We start from the raw sequence: 22,781 nt of genomic DNA on the forward strand, positions 1-22,781 counted from the left end.
TTCCTCTCTTCTCCTCAGAGCTATCATTCATCTCATGTGAATCAATAAATCCCCTAAGAAGTGATTAAATGATCTCAAATTTTGTATCTACCATTTGCTTGCTTTCTTTATCAACCTATATTTGTGTCCATAAGCAATATATCATTTAGTCTGCACATATTTGAATTTTATGTAAATTGAATAATATGTATGCATTCTATGACATGCTTTTTTGCTTACTATATTCATGAGATTCATCGATGTTGCTTTGTGTAGCAGCAGATCATTCATATGTCATTGCTACATAATATTTCCTCATCAATTCTCCTGTTAATGCACATCGGCGCTGATTTCAGTGTTTGCTTTTATAAACATTGCTGTCATGGCTATTATTGTGCATGACTCCTTGTGCATACATGCAAGAGTTTCTTTAGAGTATATAGAACTTGCTGGATTGTAGGGTATGAATACATTCAGCTTTACTAGATAATGCTAAATTGTTTTCCAAAGTGATTGTACCAGTCGTAACCATTACTTCAGATCTTTGCTAAAACTTGATATTGTCAGGCGTTAAAACTTTTGCCAATTGGTGGCTTTAAATTAGTAGATCACTGTAGTTTTAATGTTCATTTTCTTCAATAATGTGGTGAACCCTAAGTTATTTAGCTGTTCTGATTTCCTCTCCAGTGACGTATCTGTTTAAATCTTTTGCCCATTTTACTGTTTGATTGGTTGTCTTTTCCCTGATCTATGCTGGATATATAAAGAATATATTTTGTCAGTTAGATGTGTTGCAAAGTTCTTTTCCCACTATGTAGCTTATCTTTTCACTTTCTTCATGGTGTGCCCTTTGAGGAACACATGTACTATTAATTTTAACATAGACAAATCCGATCTTTTATAGTTTATGCTCTTTGTTTCTTGTGTAATAAATTCTTCCTTAATTCAAGGTCATAATGATAACGTCTGCTATTTTCTTCGAAAACGCATTTGGCTTTTCCTTTTACAGTGAAGTTCTTGATGCACTTGTCCCATTGTCTTCTATTGACTAGCCTCCCTGATCTGTAAAGGCAGCTCTGTTCTTTATCAAGTTTCCATGTGTGTACGGGTCAACAATGGGTCTTTATAGTCTGTTCTATTGGTCTATTTGTCTAACTCTGTGCCAATTCCACATTGTCTTAAAGCATTTTAGTACGTTTTGATTTCTGGTAGGCTAAATCCCCAAATCTTCTTCAGGAGTTAATTATATTTTTATCGACAAAAAGTTTCTTTCCTTCATTTTGAGTAGATCCAAAATTAAACATTACATTGCTTAAGGAATTAGTATTTAAATACCCCACCAAAAGTAAATAGCTAGATAACTAGAGTGGAGATATTTAGGATGTAGAAGCTACTTTGGCCAAAGTACAGCATTATTAAGCTGGATACTACCGGTAGTTCCCTTCCTCAAGTTAATAGGTTTTGTTTTTTTCAGCCAGACACATGTGATATCAATACTAGGTAGATCATTCACTACATGTTTTCTCAAGGCCTTTAAGCTTACCTGATCCACAGAAAGTTGCTTATTTTCATATAGGCTTTAGAAAGGACTCTGAGTTCAGGTTGACTAGGAATAAAACAGTTACCCTGGAGGTATTTTTGGGGTAGTGTGCAGGGATGAGAGTCCATACAATCAGTTCATTTTCAATGGGATACATTTACACAGAGAAAAAGTTCAAGTGATGTAATTGTTATGTATCAATTGACTTTTTAAATTAGTATGCTAAGAAGATACAAAATCTTAACGAAACAAGAGTATGGAAAATATAATTTGTATATTCTAAATAGCACAAGAAATACTAAACAGTAAAATCCAACCTGAGTAATCTTTGTTCCAGTAATAAATTTCACAGCTGCTGCTGCTTCTTCTTCGGAAATCACGAGTCCATCTAAATGAGTGAGAGTCTTTAATCTGCCAATAACACTCAGCCTTAATGTGGCTGGCTTGGGAAAAATAACAGAAAGTTAATTTTTACAACATATTACATATGTTATGGCATGGAAAGGAGTGCTTCTTCGCTCTTTCCCATTTAAGTCAAAATTACGCATCTCCTATTTTATTACGTATCTAAAAATAAAGGCTTAACTTAATTCTTTAATATTAGTTGAAATTAAATTATGTTTATGAATTAATCTGTTCTGTTTGGAGGTGGATGGTTCTGCTCGTATGGAGTGGGGAGGTCCCATAAGCTGTTGAAAAGTAACTATAGTGAAAGTGTTCAAAGAACAACTGCAGTGCCTCCCTTTTATCTACATCGGCAGTTAGCTAGTCAGCTCTGAGTGTGATTCAATACGGACTTTCAACCCTTGACATCTAATTTGGTAACAGAGAGACAGCTGTACCGTGATCATTCAGGAAGTCTGCTTTGGCAAAAGAAAAATATCCTTCAATTTTATGGAGCAAAATAGAAGATGTATAACAATATAAACAATATTATGCCCAATTGAATAGAACCAGTCATGCTTTAGTCCCTTTTTAAAACGTTGAACACAGTCTTATATACATTTTTGAAAAGCAAGGGAAGGAGGATTCTTGAAATTATAATCTTGGGGCTTATTTTAAATACTTGGAGATACCCTTAAATATAATCATTAAACATTGTAATTTCCTAGCATGAACCTACATATTTTTTGATGAGAAAACATAGTGTTCAACCAAATTTCCTTTTATAATAGACCATAAGATTTATAACCCAGGTTTGTCAGGAGAAGTCACAAATTTGTTCCTTCTTAATAGAATGTTTCTTTCACTGTATTCTATTATTTTTGGTTCTTATGCTTCCTTTCAATAGGGTTCTAGCACACTGAGCTACATCTACTCTCTGAAGTTTTGCAAATGGCAATGACATCTAATACTCTTAAAGCCATAATACTCTCAAACTATTAAAGATTACAAAAACAATCTGATATGAAATTATAGTCTTTTCTTATAGTAACATTTGAGTCATTTGATCACTACACTAAATTGAATTTATGAAATATTTAAAGAAATTCTACTAAAACAAAGATAGTTTGTCTATTTCTGGCAGTGAGAAAATGGCTTTGAAATAAAAATAATTGTTTACTTTTTTTATAAACATGTCTGTTGCATACCTTTTGCCACGGATTATGTCGAATATCGAGAGTGAGAAGGCTTGTGGTATGTTTGCGTAACACATTTATTTCAGCGCCAGATTTTTTCAGTTGATTCCAGCTCAAGTCTAAGTGCTTTAGTTGCATCAGTCCTCTAAATCCTTCAAGGGTTATCACATGGTTATGGCTTGCATCCAAATATTCAAGGTTATACTGCAATACATACAAATAGAAGTGATGTTGAAAAGATCACGGTTTGTATTTACATAGTTCTTTTTTGTTTGATTCTCTAAGTACTTTACATGCACATATATTTTTCTTATATAAAACAGATTGTATTACATAGAATTTTGAATCCATTTAACATGGTTACACATCATTAAGTGTTTTTCAAACTGATTTTTAATTATTGCATATTATTCTAATATGTGAGTTATTAGGATTGTTTTAAACATTTTTTCTATGGACATTTATGTGGCTTCTAATTGTTGGGCAACACCGCAACAAATGTCCATGATCGTACTTCAACTGAGACTGATATTTTTTCAGAAAAGGTTCTAGAAAGGAGATTATTGGTTTTAAGGTTTTTTGTATTGTTAAGACTCTTGATAAATATTGCCAAATAGTTTTTAAGAAAGGTTGTATCGATATTTTCTTCCAACAGTAAAATATGAGAATGCCCATTTGTCTAATTACCGAGCAATTCACTTACTTGCCTTATTTTAATTTACGTTGTTTATTACCAGTGAAGTCAAACATGTGTCCATTTCTTTATATTAGCCTGTTTCAGATTTCTTTTTTTGTTTATCGGGTTTCTCGTATTTGACCATTTATCTATTTAGAGCTTCATCCTACTTATTTGTAAGAAATCTTTAAGACTTTGTTACTTCTATTTGTTGCAAATAAAATTTTCTTATAAGATACAGAGAAAAAGGAGATAAAGAGAACTTTAAGATGATATTTTGCAACATATATTTTAAAATAAAAAATATTACCATAAATTAAAAATGAACTTCATTTCTTTACAGTTTAATTTAAACAACTGTTTGAAGTCAGCATAGAATTAGTCACTGCTATGCAATGCATAGTTCATATTGTTGGAATAGCACTATTATAGAGGTTCAGGTGTCAAGAATTAAATGTATAGGTCACTAAAACCTAAAAGAAAATTTCTAGACACCAAATAGTGTTACTGACGTTTCATTCTCCTAAGTAGGCAAAAAAAACCCCATCATTTACTATTATTATAATTTCTTGAACAAGAGCATATTTGGCAGTAAAAAGAAGTATTGAGGACATAATCTTAGATCACTCTTTTAAGTGAAATCAATTATACATTCCCTTCTGACTTTCCTACAGGAACACTATACCAGAAGAAAATGAAATAACATTTAAGATGCCCGAGAAAAGAAATTGTTAGCCAAGCAAGGACTTTTTATCTAACAAAATTGCCTTTTAAAGTATAAAGGACATAGATAAACTGTTATCAATATGCAGTAACTGAAGGGATAGTGTTTCCATAAGCCCTTCCCGAGGAATGTATATTAGTATATTTTTTTAGACAATCAAAATGTTTAGAGAGATACCAACCTGAGGATTGGTGATGAGAATTAAATGTACAGTTACCAGTGAACTAAAAGGGAGAGTGTGCAGAGTGTAAGGCTACATGCTCTGACAGTGTAGCTATAGTATGATAATTTTAATTATATTTTAAAATGGTGAAGAAAGGAAAGAACATACCCAAAAATTAAAAAAAAAAATCTTTCCAGTAACCATATTGATGAAAGTATTAGTACTTTCATTCTGAGACTGTTGTATGTGTAATAAGGGATAAGACAGATGAATAATTATAAAACATTCTAATTCTGTCACCTTGTATCCTTGAGAATCAGGGTCTCGGTGTGGGAGAAAAAAGATATACATGTAACAGAGCAGAGGTTAAGCTAAAAGGTTTGTACTCTTGAATCTGAATTGGAAGTATCACTGTAAATTTATGAGGTCAGTTTTAGTTATACATACATACATACATAAGTCACACACACACCCCTCTCCTACAACAAATTCTATCCAATGGAAAGACCTAGAAACAGTGACCAACCTAGACTGTAGTACTAAAATATCACTTTTCTCTAAAAGAAACCAGGGCTCCTTGTGGAAATGGCTGATCCCATGTCTGCAACAGAAAATGCATAAAGCGTATGGAACATTCTTCATACCAGGTGGCAAAAAAAGCTATCAAAAGGCCACCAGGGTTATTGCAAAAGAAGCTAATTTTAAGATACTTCCACTGGCTAAGACAATTTGAACTCCAATTGTGATAATAATTGCAATGGATCGAATCTCATCAAATATGTTTTTAAGTCCCTGCATTCCTAATGATATTAAAAAAAAAATGAATTTGCTCATCTTTGGGAAATCATAAGGAATGAATTCATTATTTTAAAAATTGGTAAATAAAGGTAAATAATCAAGCATCTATTTTGCATTTTCTATATGAATGGTACCACTGGATTACCAAATAACAAAGGAAATGTCTATGTAAGGCTATTTCAACTAATAAATGAAAAAGAAATGATACAAGAATGTTGCCATTTTGTAATCCCCTATGAATTAATGGATATACGCATGACTAGTGGCTGTTGGCATCAGAAAAGTGAGATCACCAGACATTTTGTGCTTCCTACATTCTTGCCAGAGGAATGGAACCTGAGTTGCTAATCTTTTGATCCAGTGGCCAATTTTCAAAAAATGTGGAGGGTGGAGAGCATGCAGGTTTGTATTATAAATAAGCAAATCAGCAGAGTCCAGACTATAGGAAACTCTTTGGGTTGGAAGCTCCAAGTGTTTCTGCAGATAAACTATGGAATGTAGAAGGGGATAGAAGGGAAACCTATTAATTAAAAGTGGCTGAAAAGATGTAACACATTAAAAAAAATTGCAAAACCAAACTATTGTGCTAAGGATGCACATTTGGGTGATGGAACTATGGGAGAAATGCAGGGAAAAGATTACTATAGAATTCAGGATAATGATGTCTTAAATGGGACATACAGAGGGGGCTTATGTGTAGGTGGAAAAGTTCTATTTCTTGATCTGGCTGCTGGTTACAAGCATGTTCATCGTATAAACAATTGACGAAACCACATGTTTGTAGCATGTAGCTTTCTACATCTGTGTTTTATATTACAGAAACAGGTGAAATAATACACAAGTAAAGTATCTCCTCTAACACTCTTATCATCATTTTTGGAAACATATTTATACATCAGATACTTGATGTTTGAGAGGTCTATATCTAGCCACCTTTGCTAATCCTAAAATTTGAAAATACTACTTAGGCATAAAATTTGTCCAGTTCACTTATCTGTAAAATGACCATGGTAATAGTCATCCAATAAGTAGGCTCTGAGGCTATGATGATGAAAGACATTTTTCAATTTAAGAAAAACCGCATTGCAAAATACATGCCAGGCAGCTGGCTAAGCTCACTCACAATCTAAGTGCCTTGCACCACTTAAGAGTTTACTTTTTAAAATTGTGCCTGAGCAAAATTATAATAATTGTCAAGACCTTTGGAAGTGCTTGCAAATCATCAGAAAAACTTAAATTAAAACCTGTCAACAATTTACATACAGTCCTGGGACCTCTATTAAACTACCTTCTTTCCTCAGTTTCATGCTAAACCCAGACTGTCAGGGATTCTATTGAAAAGCTTACCAAAAGAAATAAGTTGGGGGGTGAATACCAAAACCTAAGGCCAGAAAGCAGAGGGACAGCTCCCACAACAGTGGTAGAAGCAGCAATGCAAGGGCTTTGATTTGGTTGCAAGGAGGTAGAGAAGAGAATGAATAAGAGCTGAGAATGACGATATGTTCTGAAAAGGTTTGTCAGGGACCGGTGGAAATGGGATGCTGGGTTGGAGTTCTGGCCACATATATAACTATTTTTGTTATATGATATATAACAAGGAAAGCAAAAGCCAGACAAGATCCATACCTATGTGTATACGTGTATAACTATATTTTTCCTATGATCTAAGTGAAGGCAAACACAAGTCAAATAAGATTTATGAATGTGACATTCAGGTAGAAAGGACAAGACAGAGAGAAAGAGAAATACCAACATGGATATGAACAGATCGGAAGAATTGACATTAGATGTGAAGTGGTAAGAGCAGAAGAAAATGGAAAGGACACTTTCCAAAGGACATTTTAAAAACAATTCCATAGTAGTTTTAACAAATTTATTTTAAAGTAGCTAGAAATCAGATATGACTACAGGTGTATATTTGGTTTGTAAATGAAATCTAAATCTGAGGCCTATTTTAGAAAAAGTAACATAGTATCGTTTATGCATGTTTTGTTCCTGATTTGGGTTGTGTAATCTTGAAAATGGTATATATGAGGTCATAATTACAAATGTAACTTATCCATTAAATTAATACTTTTACTTAAGTAATTTCAAAAGGACAGTTCTTACCAAGTGGTATACGTCATCTAAACAAGTAAATTCATTAAAGCTGATAGTAAGTTTTCGAAGTCCTGTTAACTTAGCGAGATCTCTCAATTTACTCAAGCGGTTTCCATGTAGATTCAGACTCTAAAGTAAAATAAAATACAAATTAAAAAATAAGACAGATTATATTGTATACCACATTTATTTAAAGAACATTAAGACAGAGCCAATGAGGAAGAAATTCTAGTGTATGATTTTAGAAGGTACAGTTTACAATAGCATCATTGGATATGGTTCTGGATTAATTTGATTTTCCACTTGGTCTAAGTTTATCAATAACTTGGATGAGATTCTTTTTAGAAAATAGTGAAATATACAGTTAAGATATTTACTAGAGGAGCTCTGTTTCTCAGACTAGCTAGTGAACAATGTAGGCCCTAAAGATTTGGGGTATTAGCTAGGATACCTAAAGAGAGAGAGAGAGAGAGAGAGAGAGAGAGAGAGAGAGAGAGAGAGAGAGAGAGAGAGAGAATGATAAGGGTACACCTTGACTGCAGGGAACCGTCTGAGGGCACTGGACTAAAGAAGAAGGGCTGAGTGAGGGCGTAAAGTAGGAGGGCAAAATGTCAAAGGAGGAGGTAAAGAGGGTCTAAGACAATTTATATATCAGAATTTGGACCAGGCTTTCCCTATTCGTTTGACCCTGGACTATAAAAAATGAATGTTATTACATTTTTATATTTAGGGGAGACCCTGATGTCTACATATTTTTCTGTCTTTAAGCTATACTATTGTGAATGATATCGAGTGAAGACTGTATTTATGTATTGTCTACAAAATAAACAGTGGCACAAGAAAATGTATGAATACAGTGGACCACATTATTCACAACAAATGGGTATTATGATAAATTCAGGTGTCCACTTCCCAACGCTCTTCGCTCACCACCACCATCTAATACCCTGTTATGCAGTGGACTTAACTAAATTCCCCCAGGGAGAAATAACTAAATGTCAAATAGTTGTCAAAACTTAGCAAAAATTGATAAGAAGGGTCAATTTATGCAGACCAGTTTATTCCATAGGACACATATTGGTATCACCCATGATAGCTTCTACAGATACCTTGCATCTAACATGTCCACAACTGAATTCATCATCTTCTCTATTTATCTGCTTGGCAGTCTCTGTTTTCAATCCTGATTAAGAGTTTCAGTAGCTAACAAATATCGTTGACCGCCCCCTTCCCTGTTTTCCACAAAATATGTGATTCTAGAAATGTCTGTCAAATCGACGCCCCATACCATCACTACTGCCGGACTATTATTTATCCTTTGGACGGCTGCAATAGTTTCTACTGGATTTCCATCCACCAGTCTGACTTCAGTTAAATCTTACCACAAGCTGCCAAAGGCAGGGTCTTTAAAAACAGAGAGCCTGTTCTTTAAAGAAAAGAATCTAAATTTTTTTAAAATCTGCCTTCTAACATCCATTCTAGTGTGTCTGTAACCTTCTACTCTTCCAGCCACAGCTTCATATTTCTTCCTTGTATTCCAATCTACGCCTCTACCTTCGACATCACATACCCTGTGTTCTTGTCACACTGAATTTCTCGGTGTTCCCTGAAGACACCTGGCTCTTTCAAAACCATGTGCCTATAGGTAGAGTACTTCTTATGCCTGGAAGACATAAACAGCTAAATTTCTCATATCCTTCAAAAATCCACACAGAACCTACCTCTTGCTGTGGCACTGTCCCAGCAACTCCAAGCTTCCTATAGTTGTTAACATATCTGTCTCCTCCACTAAATTGATGTCCTTGATGCAGGAAAAATAATTTATCTTTTTTAAACCCCAATACTACCTCATTGCCTAACACAGTAAATTCTCAGTAAATGCTAGATGAATAAATCAGACCAAAAGCCAGACTGTAACTAACTCTAATTTTTAGTATTGAATTGTGCTATAAGAGAAGATAGAATTACATGTTACATACCCTGGGGTTTTTATTTCTACGTATTTTATTTATTTATATGGATGTCTTCACAAAACTCAATCTAGTGGGGAAGACTGAAAAGAAAATAAGAGGCGTGTACCTGAATTTCTCCTATCGTGATGGCACAAAGGAAGGAAAACAAAGGATGTGATGTCTCCACATTCTTGTAATATCTGGTATTCTTACTAGAAGCCCTAGAAAGTTTGCTGGCTTTTAAGCAGTGTATGCAAATTTAAGAGGATAAGCCCCTCCATACTTATGTTATGGGTGTTGATCAAATTAATGCAGTCAGGTGGAGGTCAAGTAGGTCAAGGTCATTTGAAGTCTTACTCTTTTGTTTTCCATCTACAAACCAAAGATAATAAAAGAGACCTACCTCTGTTTTTTTTTTTCACTTTTATTTAATCTCTTTCAATATGTAGGAATACATGTTGCGGAAGCTCAATCCAATTAGCACACATTCATTTATTAAATTTTTCCTTATAAAAGCTTTATCATCAAAAATGTATTACTGAAATATGAAATCTTGACAATATAGTGCAGAAATAATAATTTCTCTATACTGTCAGCTGGAAGATTGCTACAGCTATGATAAAGATGGTGATATTGCCATTATGTTGTAAAGTTTTCCTTCGTCTCTAATAATAACTGGCTAAGGTAAGGACTTCATCTAATTGACTTGACGATTCGGTGGGTGGTGACAACACGTTTCACCAAAGCAGGCCCATAAACTTCTTGAAAAAGTTGTTTTCTGATATTTTCAGAAGCAGACTTAAAACTATTAACCTCACTTAACTATGTCAAAAAATATTTTTGTATTCTTTCTGTTTCACAGTCACTTGAGAAAAAAATTGTCATAAACAATGGATCTAGAAATGTCACAATGGAGCAATGTAATTGACTTTCAAGATAACAAAAATCATTTTTGAATTTTATCTGTATCTCAGCTTTCAGTGCAAACATCGATAGTGTTGTGTAGGAATATGTGGTCTTCTCAAGTATTCTTATGTATTTAGCAATCAGATATCAATTTGCTTACTAAATCTGCAGATTCGGGCAAGCAACCCACTTTGTTAAGAATCACTCGCTGTTTGCGAAGACAATCTATTTCAAACAAGTAGCTGATGATGATCACTTGTGTGCCAGGTATTGTGGTTGACAACGGCAGAGCTGCTGCTGGTCCATACAGTGTTTATGAGAAAAAAGCATCCTTTCCTTAAGACACGTTTATTTCCAGCTTTTAGAAAATTGTCACAATATGCCAATTTTGTTAGTACAAGAAAATGTACCAGAAGTTATCAGAAAATTGTTGCAGTATATATACTACTCTCTGATCTAAAAGGTGCCCCTTGGAGGTGGCCCTCCTGTGCAATGCACACCGCACAGACTTACACTATTCTGCAGCTGCGGATGTACTTGTACATGACCAAGAACAGCCATAGCTTCCGCCTCTGCGGAATTTACAGTCTAGGAAGGATAACCCAGCACATAACAAAGGAATCTGACCTAGACTCGGAGGTAAGAGAAGACTTTAATGCTTAAGTATAGATTTAAAAGATGTGTGGGATTTAATTAGGAGAAGGGGTCCGGGGAGAGCATTCCATGCAGAAAGACTAGCAAGTACAGAGGCTCTGTGTTGGCTGCAAGCAGGGTGCATCTCAAAATAGGAAGAGGCTGAGCACAGAGAGCTGAAGGGAGGATAATATGAAAAGAATCTGGAAAGGTAGGCCAGGGCCAGGCCATGTAAAACCTTCTAGGCCTAAGGACTTTGGTTTTATTTTGAAAGCAATGAAAAAAAATCATTTGAGGATTTCAAGAAGAAGTGGAGAGGTGTGACAAAAGTGACATGATCAGAAATACATTTTGAAGAGATTATTCTAGCTTCAACATGGAGAATGAGTTGGGGCTCAAAGTGGAAGCAGGACAGGGCCTCTGTTGCCGAGCTCTAGGAGGCACCCCTCCCCTCTACTGAGTTATATTCAGTGATTCAGTGAGTGGCACCCAAAGAGCACATCAACAGTACACACTAATACAACATGCACAGTGCCTCCTGGAGCTGTGCAATGTTGTGATGGGAGAGGGAGCCGGGTTAGAAGGCTATGGCAGTAGTCTAGGGCAGAGATAAAGGTAGTTTGGATAGATTGGGGGCAGAGTGGAAATGGACAGATCTGAAAGTCAAGATAGGGAGGTAGGCTTAATACGATTATCTCAATAGAATTGCCTCAGTGTAAAGTGACTTATTTAAGTCACTTAAATAAGTTAACTGTTAATTTCGTAAAGCTAAAGCTCCCATATTGTATGTTGATTGATCCTGAATACTGATTTGAAACTTACCTGTCTTTATCTTAATCATTTAAGGAGAGTTGATGTGTTATTCAGGAATAAAATCCCTTGCAAACCAGAAGGCTACCTCTAGACCTGCAGTGTCCTGTATGGAGGCCACTTGCCACATGTAGCTACTGAGTGTTTGAAATGTGGCTGGTCTGAATTGGGATGTGCTGTAAGTGTGAAATATACTCCAGAATTCAACGACTTATTTCGAAACTATCTAATTAATGAATCTTAATATCAATTGCATGTTGAAATAATATTTGGGTATATTGGATTAACTAAAATATATTATTACAATTAATCTGGCTTTTTAATTAAAAAAGAAATTTAATGTGGCTAATAGAAAGTTTAAAATTATATACATGATTCATATTATGTTACTACCAGATCTGGTCCACATACAAGAAACGGGTTGGGCACTTTCAAGTTTGACAGCATGGTGCCTGGCATCTCAGACAGGTGGTTTAGTGTCTTTAGATTTCACATGATAGATTCTGATTCCAAATTCAAGGTTTCTGTCCCAATATTTTACTTGTAATAATGCTTACCACAATATGACTGTAAATATTAGTCTTGCCAAGGGAAACTATTGTTTTATCATCCACACTAATAAGTTTTGGTCTTGGCTTGATCCTGGGTTCCATTTTTATAACTTCTTCATCAAATTTCAAATCCTGGGACAATACTGATCCTTCTGAATTTTTTTTGCTTTCTTCTAGAATAACATTGTCGAACGAAGAAAATAAAGAGTGAGCCTTGACCTAAAATATGTATTAAAAATATTGAAACTTTGGTTGCTGTATTTATCCTTTTGAACAAGAAATAGATTATGTAGTAAAGATAAATTAAGTTTTTCAGTTATATAGTAATATCTACGATGATCAGAATCACATTAGGAAATCTATGAGAGTAGATTAAAATTGTGGGCTAAGGATGAGTATATTCGTCCCCTCCCACTGAATAGTCCTTAAAACTGGCAAAAGATAATTTTAAAACAGCGAAAAGGGCACCAACAAAAGACTAAAAATTGTGAGACATAAATCATTCAGTGATTGACAGAGAAAAAGGAGCAGAAATATAACCTGTAGCCAAAACATACGCAGGAGATAAACACACTGAAGAGCAGATCCAGAGAAAGCTGGTGTTCAGAGTGAACAAGTTAAACAGCAGGAGGATGCTCTAGGTAATTAAGTATTCAGGTAATTGGGTAATTATCCAACTGTGGATGGATAAGCAAGCACAACATGAAACAAAAGGAAATGGCTCTAAAAAAACCCAAACTGGTCCATACAAGAATTTTTTAAAATCTGGGAGAATAAAGCATTTATAAGAGAACAAAGCATCTACCATAGAAAAGAATAGGGTAAACATTTCAAAGTCAAATTACAAACAATTAGTGAAATAAAAAATAATCACTAAATGCTCTGAACACCCAAATGGATATGGCAGCAGATCAAATTAGCAGTATGGAAGCTAATATTGAGGAAATCTTCCAAAACATAGAATTTTAAAGATGGAGGTGTAAAAAAAAAAATTACAAGGCATGGAGAATTAATTAAGAATGTCCAATGTTTAACTAATAAAGATGCTAGGCAGCTTGACAGAGAATAGAAGAGAAGAAATAATCAATGAATTAAGAGAAAGAAACTTCCCAGACGTGAAGAAAGAACTGAACCTTCACATCGAAAGAGCTCATGATGTGGAAAGCAGAAGAATGGAGCTAACGTCTTCGCTGATGTCACTGAACAGTAACAGCAATCAGGAGCTGCCCACCTCTTGACTTCTGATTATTTGAGTTACTCTATTTACTATTTGTTTGGATTTCTGTGTCTTTTGCTGAAAGTGTACTTGACTAACCATCCCATTCATAATAACAATATAAATACCCAGAACAATACTTAATAAGAAATGTTTAAGATCAATGTAAAGAAAACTGTAAGAGAAGACTTGAGTAAATGGAATAACTTAACTATGGTCCTGGATGAGAGGTCCAATACTGCAAAGTGTTTAGTTCACCCTAAATTAAGTTTTAAATTCAATACAATCTCAATCAAATCCTAATAGGATTTTAAAATAGAACTTTACAAGCTGATGCTAAATTTTATTTGGAAAAGAAAACGCTCAAAAATACCCAAGATTTTTTTTTTTTCTTTTAAGGAGTTGGGGAAGGGGAAGGAAATTTGCCCTACTACATATCAAAACATATCATCAAGGTTGTAATAACCAAAACAGTGTGGTAGGGGTCAAAGATTAGACAAAGAGATCAATGAACAGAATAGAAGGATCAGTAGAAGACCCCTTTTATATGAAAATAATTTTAACAATAAAGATGGTATTTTCAAATACAGCAAAAAAGATGATGCTTATCAAATAGCTATTCATTTTTAGAAAAAATATTTGATCACCCTACCTCACACAATATTAAACAATTTCTAGATGGAACTAATAAAGTAAAAGTTTTAGAAGAACTTATGTAGATTTGGAAGAAAATAAAGAAGATTTATATAAATGCCTTCTGAAACGAGACATAAAATTCAGAATCCATACCAGAAAAGATGGAAAAAATTGACCTCTTAAAAATTAACTTGTAAGTTACAAATTAAAATGACAAATGAGTTTTTTGCTACAAATAAAAGACAAGTGACATAGAAATGCATAGAAAAAAGATTGAAAGCAAACCCACAAAGCTGTTAACAGTGGATGCTTCATGAAAGGGAGTAGCAGTGGGGTTGAAGAAAAGCAGATTTTCATGTTTATACTATATTCTTCAATATAGTTGAATCTTTTCCAGTGAGACTATAGCCATATATTATTCATGTAATATAGTTGCATAATTAAAATATTTAGGTGTCATAATGATTTGTTTTCAAAATTAACTATGCATATATAAAATAAACTTGACATAACATTGGACTTCAAATTACTGTTCTGTTCTCATTTAAGGAATTACAGGTTTAAAAATACATTCATACCACCGTAATATACTCAAATTCAACGATGTATTCTGGCAAAACAAAGTCATGGTCAAAGACAAACCACTTGTACTGCCGAAAGTTGCAATCACAGTCTCTTTGTTGCACTATAGAATCTAGAGTAAAATAAAAAACAGAAACAAGCAAAACAATCACTCTTCAAAATGAAACATAATATACTTTTTTCATTCTTACATGGATTAATAAACAACAAACTCAGTAAGTTCCAACTATTATGTTATTGTGGTTTTTTTTTTCTTATATCTCCCCCATAGTTCCTTAATTCTATAAATACTTACTAGTCACCTTTTCACTACATAGACTAGTAGGGTTTAGTTTTATTCATATTATTTTTCCTTTTCATACTTTTTCATTTTTCTGTTCAATGTGTGGCCATATAGTTTCAACAAGTGTATTATTCTAAAAACTTGTTGTTAAGATAAAAGTTTTTATCTTTTGAAATACATATTATACATATCATATATGGTACTTATATGTATGTGAAATATAAAATAAAATTTTACAAACTAGAATATCTACACATACACATATATAAATGACATTGAAGTAGAGGGTAGAAAAATGGAAGGTCAGTAGCTAGGAACATTTTTTTGTAGAAAAGTTTACAAACTATTTTAGGTAGAGGTTAAACTGTAAGCATCTATATTAAATACAAACATTTTGTATTCAGAAAGTTGAAAGCAGATTTCTCTTTATGGCAAACATACTTAGTAAATATTTTTGAGGAATGAACACTGAATTAACCATTGGATAGTTGGCTTGATTGATGGAGTCCTGTTCACGAGCCTGAACACTCTGGCCAAGGAAAACCTTTGTAATGAGGAGGATGCCTAAGTTGAAAAAAATAAATCATTTTTAACAATAATGCATTTTAGTAATTTTCCAGTATCACCTTCCTTATTCGTTGGCCCCAGACTTGACTGCATATTGTGTAAAGGCAGAGATCCTGGCTATCTTGTTGCCACTGGATAGCGCATAGTACATTGCTTCACCCAAAAGAGGAGCTCAAGAAATATTTGTTGAATAAATAAAATGGTTATGAAAGAGGAGTCCTGTGATTTTATCACTCATATAAATAAGTTAACCGTATTTCTGACTACTCAATCTTTAGTAGGTTGGATAGTTGAGACCAAAGATTACGTGTCCCTTACTCCCTGACCTGATCAAATCTCATTATACATTCTTTGGCACGATGCATTAATATTTCATCTTTGTAGCTCTTCTGATAATTGTAATTTTATATTTATTTGCATAATTATTAATGTTCATAAACACCATAAAGGAGAAAATGTGTCCACTTTGGATTGACTGTATCACTATCACCTACCACGTGCCTCACACACAGTAAGCATTCAATAAATATGTGTGGGACTGAAGAATGAATGTGGAAGAGGGTGAGGCAAGAGAGGACATGATGAATTGGTCTCTTTCCCCTATCTGTAGGTAGCAGGGATCCTCTTCTAGATGTGTCCTAGAAACTGGGTCATGTACTCTTACTTATACATATTCAAGATGCAAATAAAGTACATACGACTATGTACTTATGACTATAAATAAATTAAATACCAAAAGTTTATCTTCCAAAAGGCAACTTATTAAGCAATCCATACATTTCACAATTTGTTTTTAGCCAATTTTGCATTTAAAACCAGGATTTATTATTATATTTTGATGATTAAGGACAAATAAGGCCTGCCTTCCTCAGTGCTCTATATGATGATTAATGCATAAATGGGCCAAGTTCTCTTTTCTCTTCCCTATGAATTTTGTGTGTGTGTGTTTGTATAATACACATATATGTATATGTATGTGTATATATGCATGTGTATGTATGTATATATTAATATAAAGTTTTTTTATTTTGGGACACTACTTAATGAACAAAAGCAGACTATGAGGTGTTTATATCATATAAGTAGGATTAAATATGAGTAACAAATGAGTCTCATCCTTATAAACACATAATAATCACTCAGTAAATATTTATTGATAACTTGATTAAAGTAATAGATCAGAAAGTCATGTATTACTACATCGGTAAATATTTAATAAAATAGGTTTCAGAAAATCTCCCAGGTTGGTAAAACCAAGCATCAAAAATGTTATGGAAATAATTAATGAATTTGAAGACTTAGAACTTAAAAGTTCAGAAATACTGTATATTTATTTGTATTACCATGTCTAAAGAGCTCATGCTCAAAAGAGTTTTTCTTCTCATCCTTGTACTTCTGCTGTAGAAATTGAATTCTGGGACAGTCACATATACTTAGGCTGTTGGCAAGAGTAACAGCTTCTTTTCTGAGAGGGAGCTGTAATGCAAAAACAAAGTCTGAGTATTTTTACAAAATTGACAGTACTTCAGCATCAATACAGATGGTTTATTATTTTCTATTTATGTGTCTGGGCAAAGAAAACGCAGGCCAGATTCACTGAAAAGAAGTGGATAACCTTCACGTGCAACTTAATTTGTAAAACCATTTATATAATGTATATGCAAATAGGTTTATGAAAAGTAATGTAGAACAGTATTTGTTTTTGTAAAAGCAGCCAGAGTCAAGACTGACAATATTGTGTGGTGCAGGAGCTACAATTTTACACATATTCAGTGATATTCCACTAGTAATCGTGTAAATTCTAAAAAGAAAATCCTGTGGGAATTACATCAGTGAGGGCATATATATATAATTAGACCAGATATATTATTAAATATATATGTATACATATTTAATATATATTTAATAATATATATATTTAATAATAAATATATATATTTAATAATATATCTGGTCTAATAATCGACATTGTTTTCCAGATACTTGTGCTAATGCATGGAAATCAGTTTGCATTGTGACTAGATTTATTTCTTGAAAGTGTTTTATCAGCAATATTCATATTACTTGCTGTGAAAGCAACTCTAAAAAAGCAAAAACAATCTCTATTTTTAGCAGTAAAAAAACTAGAGCTAAGAGAGATTATATGATCTATCCAAGGACAGAAGTAGAATTTTGCAAAGTCATGATTTGACCTCACTTCTACTCCCCGCTTTCACTAGCTCAGTTTTGAAATTATTACTAGTTTAATATTAGTAGCCAAATTATCTAGAAAACTATCTTTTCTATCAATGCTGAATTTTCTCTATATTTTTTCTTATTGAAACCTGTTATCCAAAGAGGTTTCTAAAAAAATAAATACTGAAATGTGCGTCATGTGACCATAAATTCCACATCCCATTAAATATAATCTTATACTTCTAGTGAACATCTCCATTAGATATTTGCATGGCATTATGAAGCTACTGCATGGTCTTGGCCCTCAAATAAGAGAGGGGATAAAAGAAACTATACCCAATAATTAAAAATACAAGGCATCACAAGATGTGTGAAATGAGATATCCTTTTTTAAGTGAGGTGATTAAGAAGGAATTTTTAGAGGTAATGGGATCATGGCTAGGCTTTGAAGATTAGACACAATTCCAAAACTCATAAACTTTAAAGGAAAGTATTCTTAAGAGAAGGAAAACATATGAAGATACAGAAATAGGTGTGGTTGCCATCCATCCATGTATCCAACCATCCATCTTTCATTTATCAGACTCCAAGTAAGAATGTATAAACAAAGTCCTTGCCCTCAAGGACTTATAGAGAAATGATTATATTGCAACATAACAAATGTGCTACAGTAAAAGTTCCCAATTGATTGTCCCTTAGTCAACTTCTACTTAACCAATTCATAGGATTAACCAGTATTTTCCATTCTCTCTCTAACCCACAGTATGGTGATAATTCAAGCATAAAAGGGTACTTTTTAAAATGCTGATATACTTGTTTCACCCAGTCATGCTTTATGCTTACCAAAAGTCAGTTAATTTTCTTCCTAAACTTGTTTATACCAATTGTATTTGTCATTGAAATTATGCCCATTACATAAATAAATGAAATATGAGAAAGAATGAGAGATGTTTCTATGAAAACTAAGTGAGAAGCTTTGATAGGATTCCATAGAGGCTAATAATCATTAACTACTTCTGTCAAAATGTGTAGGGGAAATAAATGCAAAATTTTGGTAGTGGCAAGGAGGATCATACAAACTAGATGGATTCTTGCATTCAAGTTGCTTTGCAAGAATCTTTAAGTTCATGCTCAATTTTAAAGCAACCAAAACTAATATGTAATACGGTTGTGGCTGATGCAAGAAAGACTATGTAGAGTTCCAAACTCATACTCAAAGGCTTTGGCCCTCCATACAAAGACAGATGACTGTAAGCTTACGTGTTTTAAGTTATACTAAAGGATTCTTTAAGTAAATCATTTGTTTACAGTTCTCCATTTTAATTGCCTTTTTTGAAACACCTGTAAACTAAGTAGGAAGGCTCCTACTGGTTGAGAATTCAGGACAGGCTTCACCGAGGAGCAAGTCCTTGAGCTGAGACTTGAAGGACAAGTATGCCACAGGGAAAAAGGAGGAAAAAGCATTTCATCGAAGGAAGGCATTGAGGTGTGTATAGGAGAATTACAAGTAAAGTACATTCTTGGGACATCGGTGTGGTTGGTAACACAGAGTTAGGTTGAAGCTGGATTGTAAAGGGCCTTAAATTTTGATGCGGAGAGGAATTTGGACTCCATTATTGGAAGTAACAGGAAGCTGCTGAAGGTTTCTCATCATGACACAGTGCAGTGTGCTCTCTGGAAACAATAGTTTAGGAAAGATGGATTTGTCTGTATTATTAAAGGTGGGAGGAAGAGAGAGAAGGGCAAGGTTTCTCGTTAAGAAACTACTGGCAAAGATTAGAAGGATACTGAGTGGTGGCAGGCAACGGCAACAGGGAGGGAAAGGAGGAATGCAAGTGATACGGTAAAGGAGGAATCACTAAAATGGCAAATGATTAGATGTAGGGTTAATGGAAGAGGGACTGGTCAAAAACTTCCAAGGCTTTGAACCTGTTCAGTGGAGGGAATGACAACATTGTTAGTAGAAATAAGGAAAGAAAATGGGAGGGAGCTGCTTATGAGCAAAAGATTAAAAGCTTGTTTTAGGCATATTGTGTAAGAAGATAAAGCAGATAACCATGTAGGAATGGCAGCTGTGGGTGTCAGAGCAGAGATCAGGAGATGGGCTAACTGGGGATGTAAGCCAAAATCGAATAAATGATACTCCATATGGCTATTGACCATGACATATTTGATCTTCCCCATGCCAGCCAGCCTTCTGCCTCAGCCAAGTATTGCCAAACTACGCCACATTCTGAATTGTTTACACAGCTCATCTTTTAAATCAGATCCCCTCTTAAATGATACAGAACATAACTATGTATCCTTACTCAGTGTGTACATATCATAGCATAGAAATCTAACTTATCTGATCTACATGCTACACGGTGATTTTTCCAGCTAATTATGTCCCCCCATTTCTAAGATTTTAACAATGAGAGTAATTGATGGTGGGTGTAGAAAGAAGGGAAGAGGAAGATTAATAAATTTTAATCTTCTGGTATTCTTATGTTTTGAGGCAAAATGAAGAACAAAAAGGAAACAAAAATGGGAAAATCAGAAAAACAGGAGGATAACAACAGTGTAATATCATGGATGCCAAAGGAGAGTTTCAAAAAGGAAAGAGCAGTCAAATAGTATCAAATGTTTCAGACAATGATGATAAATTGTATCAAAAATTTCCATGTGCCAGGAACTGGTCCAAGTACTTTTTTGATAAATTTTAATAATACATTACATTTAATCAAATATTCCAAAATATTATCATTTCAACATGTAATCAATGTAAGAAATCATAGTCCTGTTTTCTGTATCAAGTCTTCAAAAAGTGGTGTATATTTTAAACTTTGAGCACATCTCTGTTCTGATTAGTCACAATTCAAATGCATAGCAGCCACACATGGGTAGTGGCTAATGCAGTGCAGGGAGCAGTGCAGAGGGCTGTTGGGTGGATTAGAGCTATTGCATCTCTTTTAGGAGATGCAGGAGATGAAGCACTAGCACGGTGAATGGCACGCAGAAAACACACAGAAATGTTAACCCCATCCCTCCCCCACCCTTTGTGCCCATGATGGTCCAGAGTTCTCTGGAATGACCCCGAGCACTTCACTCCACCTTCTAAAACCCACAGTTTCCCACCGCCTTCTCATTTCTCTTCCAGAAAGTACAGTGAGGGCCACCTTGCTGCAGCCACCATCACGTCTGGCCTGAGCGTTGTAGAACCTCCCACATATAGTGCCCCCATCATTTGCTCCTACTCCCTCCAATCCCTCCACCAAGCGGTTGGACTGCTTTTTTTAATTATTGTGGTAAAAATAGAAAATACAGTAAAAGATACCATTTTAACCATTTTTAAGTGTACAATTCACTGGCATTAACTACATTCACAATATTGTGCAACCATCACCACCATCCATTTCCAGAACTTTTCATCATCCCAAATAGAAGCTCTGTACTCATTAAGCAATAATTCCCATACCTCTATCCTTCCTATCCTTTGGTAACACCAATTCTGCTTTCTATTTCTACCAATTTGCCTGTTCTGGGTACCTTATATAAGTGGAATCATACAGTATTTGTCCATTTATGACTGGCTTCTTTCATTTAGCATGTTTTCAAGATTCATGCATGTTGTAGCATATATCAGAATTTCATTTTTTTTATGGCTGAATAAAATTGCATTATATGTGTATACATTTTGTTTATCCATTCATCTGTTGATGGACACTGGGGTGGTTTCTACTTTTTTGATTATTGTGAATGATGCTTTGAATATTGAGATAAGGGGAGACGTCATCAAAATGGCGGCATGAGGTGAGCCTCTGTAAATCTCCCCTGGAATTTACAACTAATTGAACATCTATAACTACACAAAGGACTCCCTGCACAGCAGACAGGCAAGACGAAGAGGACCCCTACTGAATTCACCTAAAGGTGGGCGAATTGCGCGAGCGGGGGGAAGAGGGAAGGGAGAAGTGCGGAGACGGAGCCACGCAGGCGCAGGACGCAGATCTAGCTCAGTGCTCCGAGCTCGCTGCATCCCAGAACTACCACAGCTGCGGGAGAGGGAAGAACTTGGACTGCTAGGGCTCTGTTTATGGCCCACAGGGCTGAGGGGGCAGCATATAACACAACTGGGCCCAACACTCATGGCAGAGACCTCAGAGAAGGGACTGAGGGAAGAGGGCTGAAAACGGTGGTTTAAGCCCTCACTGCCGAGCAGAGAACGGAAGCCTTAGGCACTGAGACTAGCCACCCCCTCCCTACCCTCCCAGAGCTCACCCCGCCTCCACCTGCCTGGTGCTAGAAGCGGAACAGTAGCAGTGTCAGATCAAAAGAACAGAATATTTGCTGTTCTGAGAACTGTGGACTGCAGACACAGATTCGCAGCCCAATTAGTTCTGGCGAAGGGGAGGGAGCTGTGGAAGCAGGACTGGCTGTGGTGGTGGTGGCCACCGCCATTGCTCTGGGCCACCTCTCACAACTCAGCTGCTCCTGGCCCCACCTATCTGGGCGGATCCCTGCAGGAGTAAACAGAACTGCTGAAACATATGGGCTCTGAATCTGGTGCAGGAAGAGCTTTGGAACTTCAAAAGCTCTCCGCATACCCACACGGACACTGTGCCCTGTGACCCAGGCGAACTATTAACAAAGGAGAAGCCCGTCTCCCAGGGAATCCCCCCATTGTGTGAGAAGCTGGAATAGTGCAGAGAAAACATAGCACTACCGTGTGAGAGAGAAAAAAAGGCTGCAGTCGGAGAGAAAGTAAAACATTCTACAAACAAGTACTGGAAAACAAAAGAAAGACCTCTTCCTATCAACCTGTTGCAGAAGCCATTCCTATAGATGTCTAGGAAGAGAAATAATAAATCAGTAATTGCCATGAATAACCAAGGCAACAAGACAGCTCAGAAAGAAAGTGAAAAGTCTCC

At 35.2% G+C, this 22,781-nt stretch overlaps 1 protein-coding gene across 1 annotated transcript in view; it reads right to left on the reverse strand.

Moving 5' to 3' along the window:
- Positions 1–22,781, reverse strand: part of LRRC9 (leucine rich repeat containing 9) — a 91,838-nt gene that overhangs the window by 38,248 nt on the left and 30,809 nt on the right. Inside the window, exons 13-19 of the mRNA XM_033108742.1 lie at positions 17,040–17,172; positions 15,571–15,693; positions 14,843–14,958; positions 12,419–12,631; positions 7,570–7,689; positions 3,112–3,303; positions 1,837–1,962 (exon numbers count right to left, since the gene is read on the reverse strand). Of these exons, the coding sequence (XP_032964633.1) occupies positions 1,837–1,962; positions 3,112–3,303; positions 7,570–7,689; positions 12,419–12,631; positions 14,843–14,958; positions 15,571–15,693; positions 17,040–17,172 (1,023 nt within the window). The remainder of the gene's footprint in view (positions 1–1,836; positions 1,963–3,111; positions 3,304–7,569; positions 7,690–12,418; positions 12,632–14,842; positions 14,959–15,570; positions 15,694–17,039; positions 17,173–22,781) is intronic.

This window comes from Rhinolophus ferrumequinum, chromosome 6, assembly GCF_004115265.2.
Source record: "Rhinolophus ferrumequinum isolate MPI-CBG mRhiFer1 chromosome 6, mRhiFer1_v1.p, whole genome shotgun sequence".
In the NCBI taxonomy this organism is placed as follows: Eukaryota; Metazoa; Chordata; class Mammalia; order Chiroptera; family Rhinolophidae; genus Rhinolophus; species Rhinolophus ferrumequinum.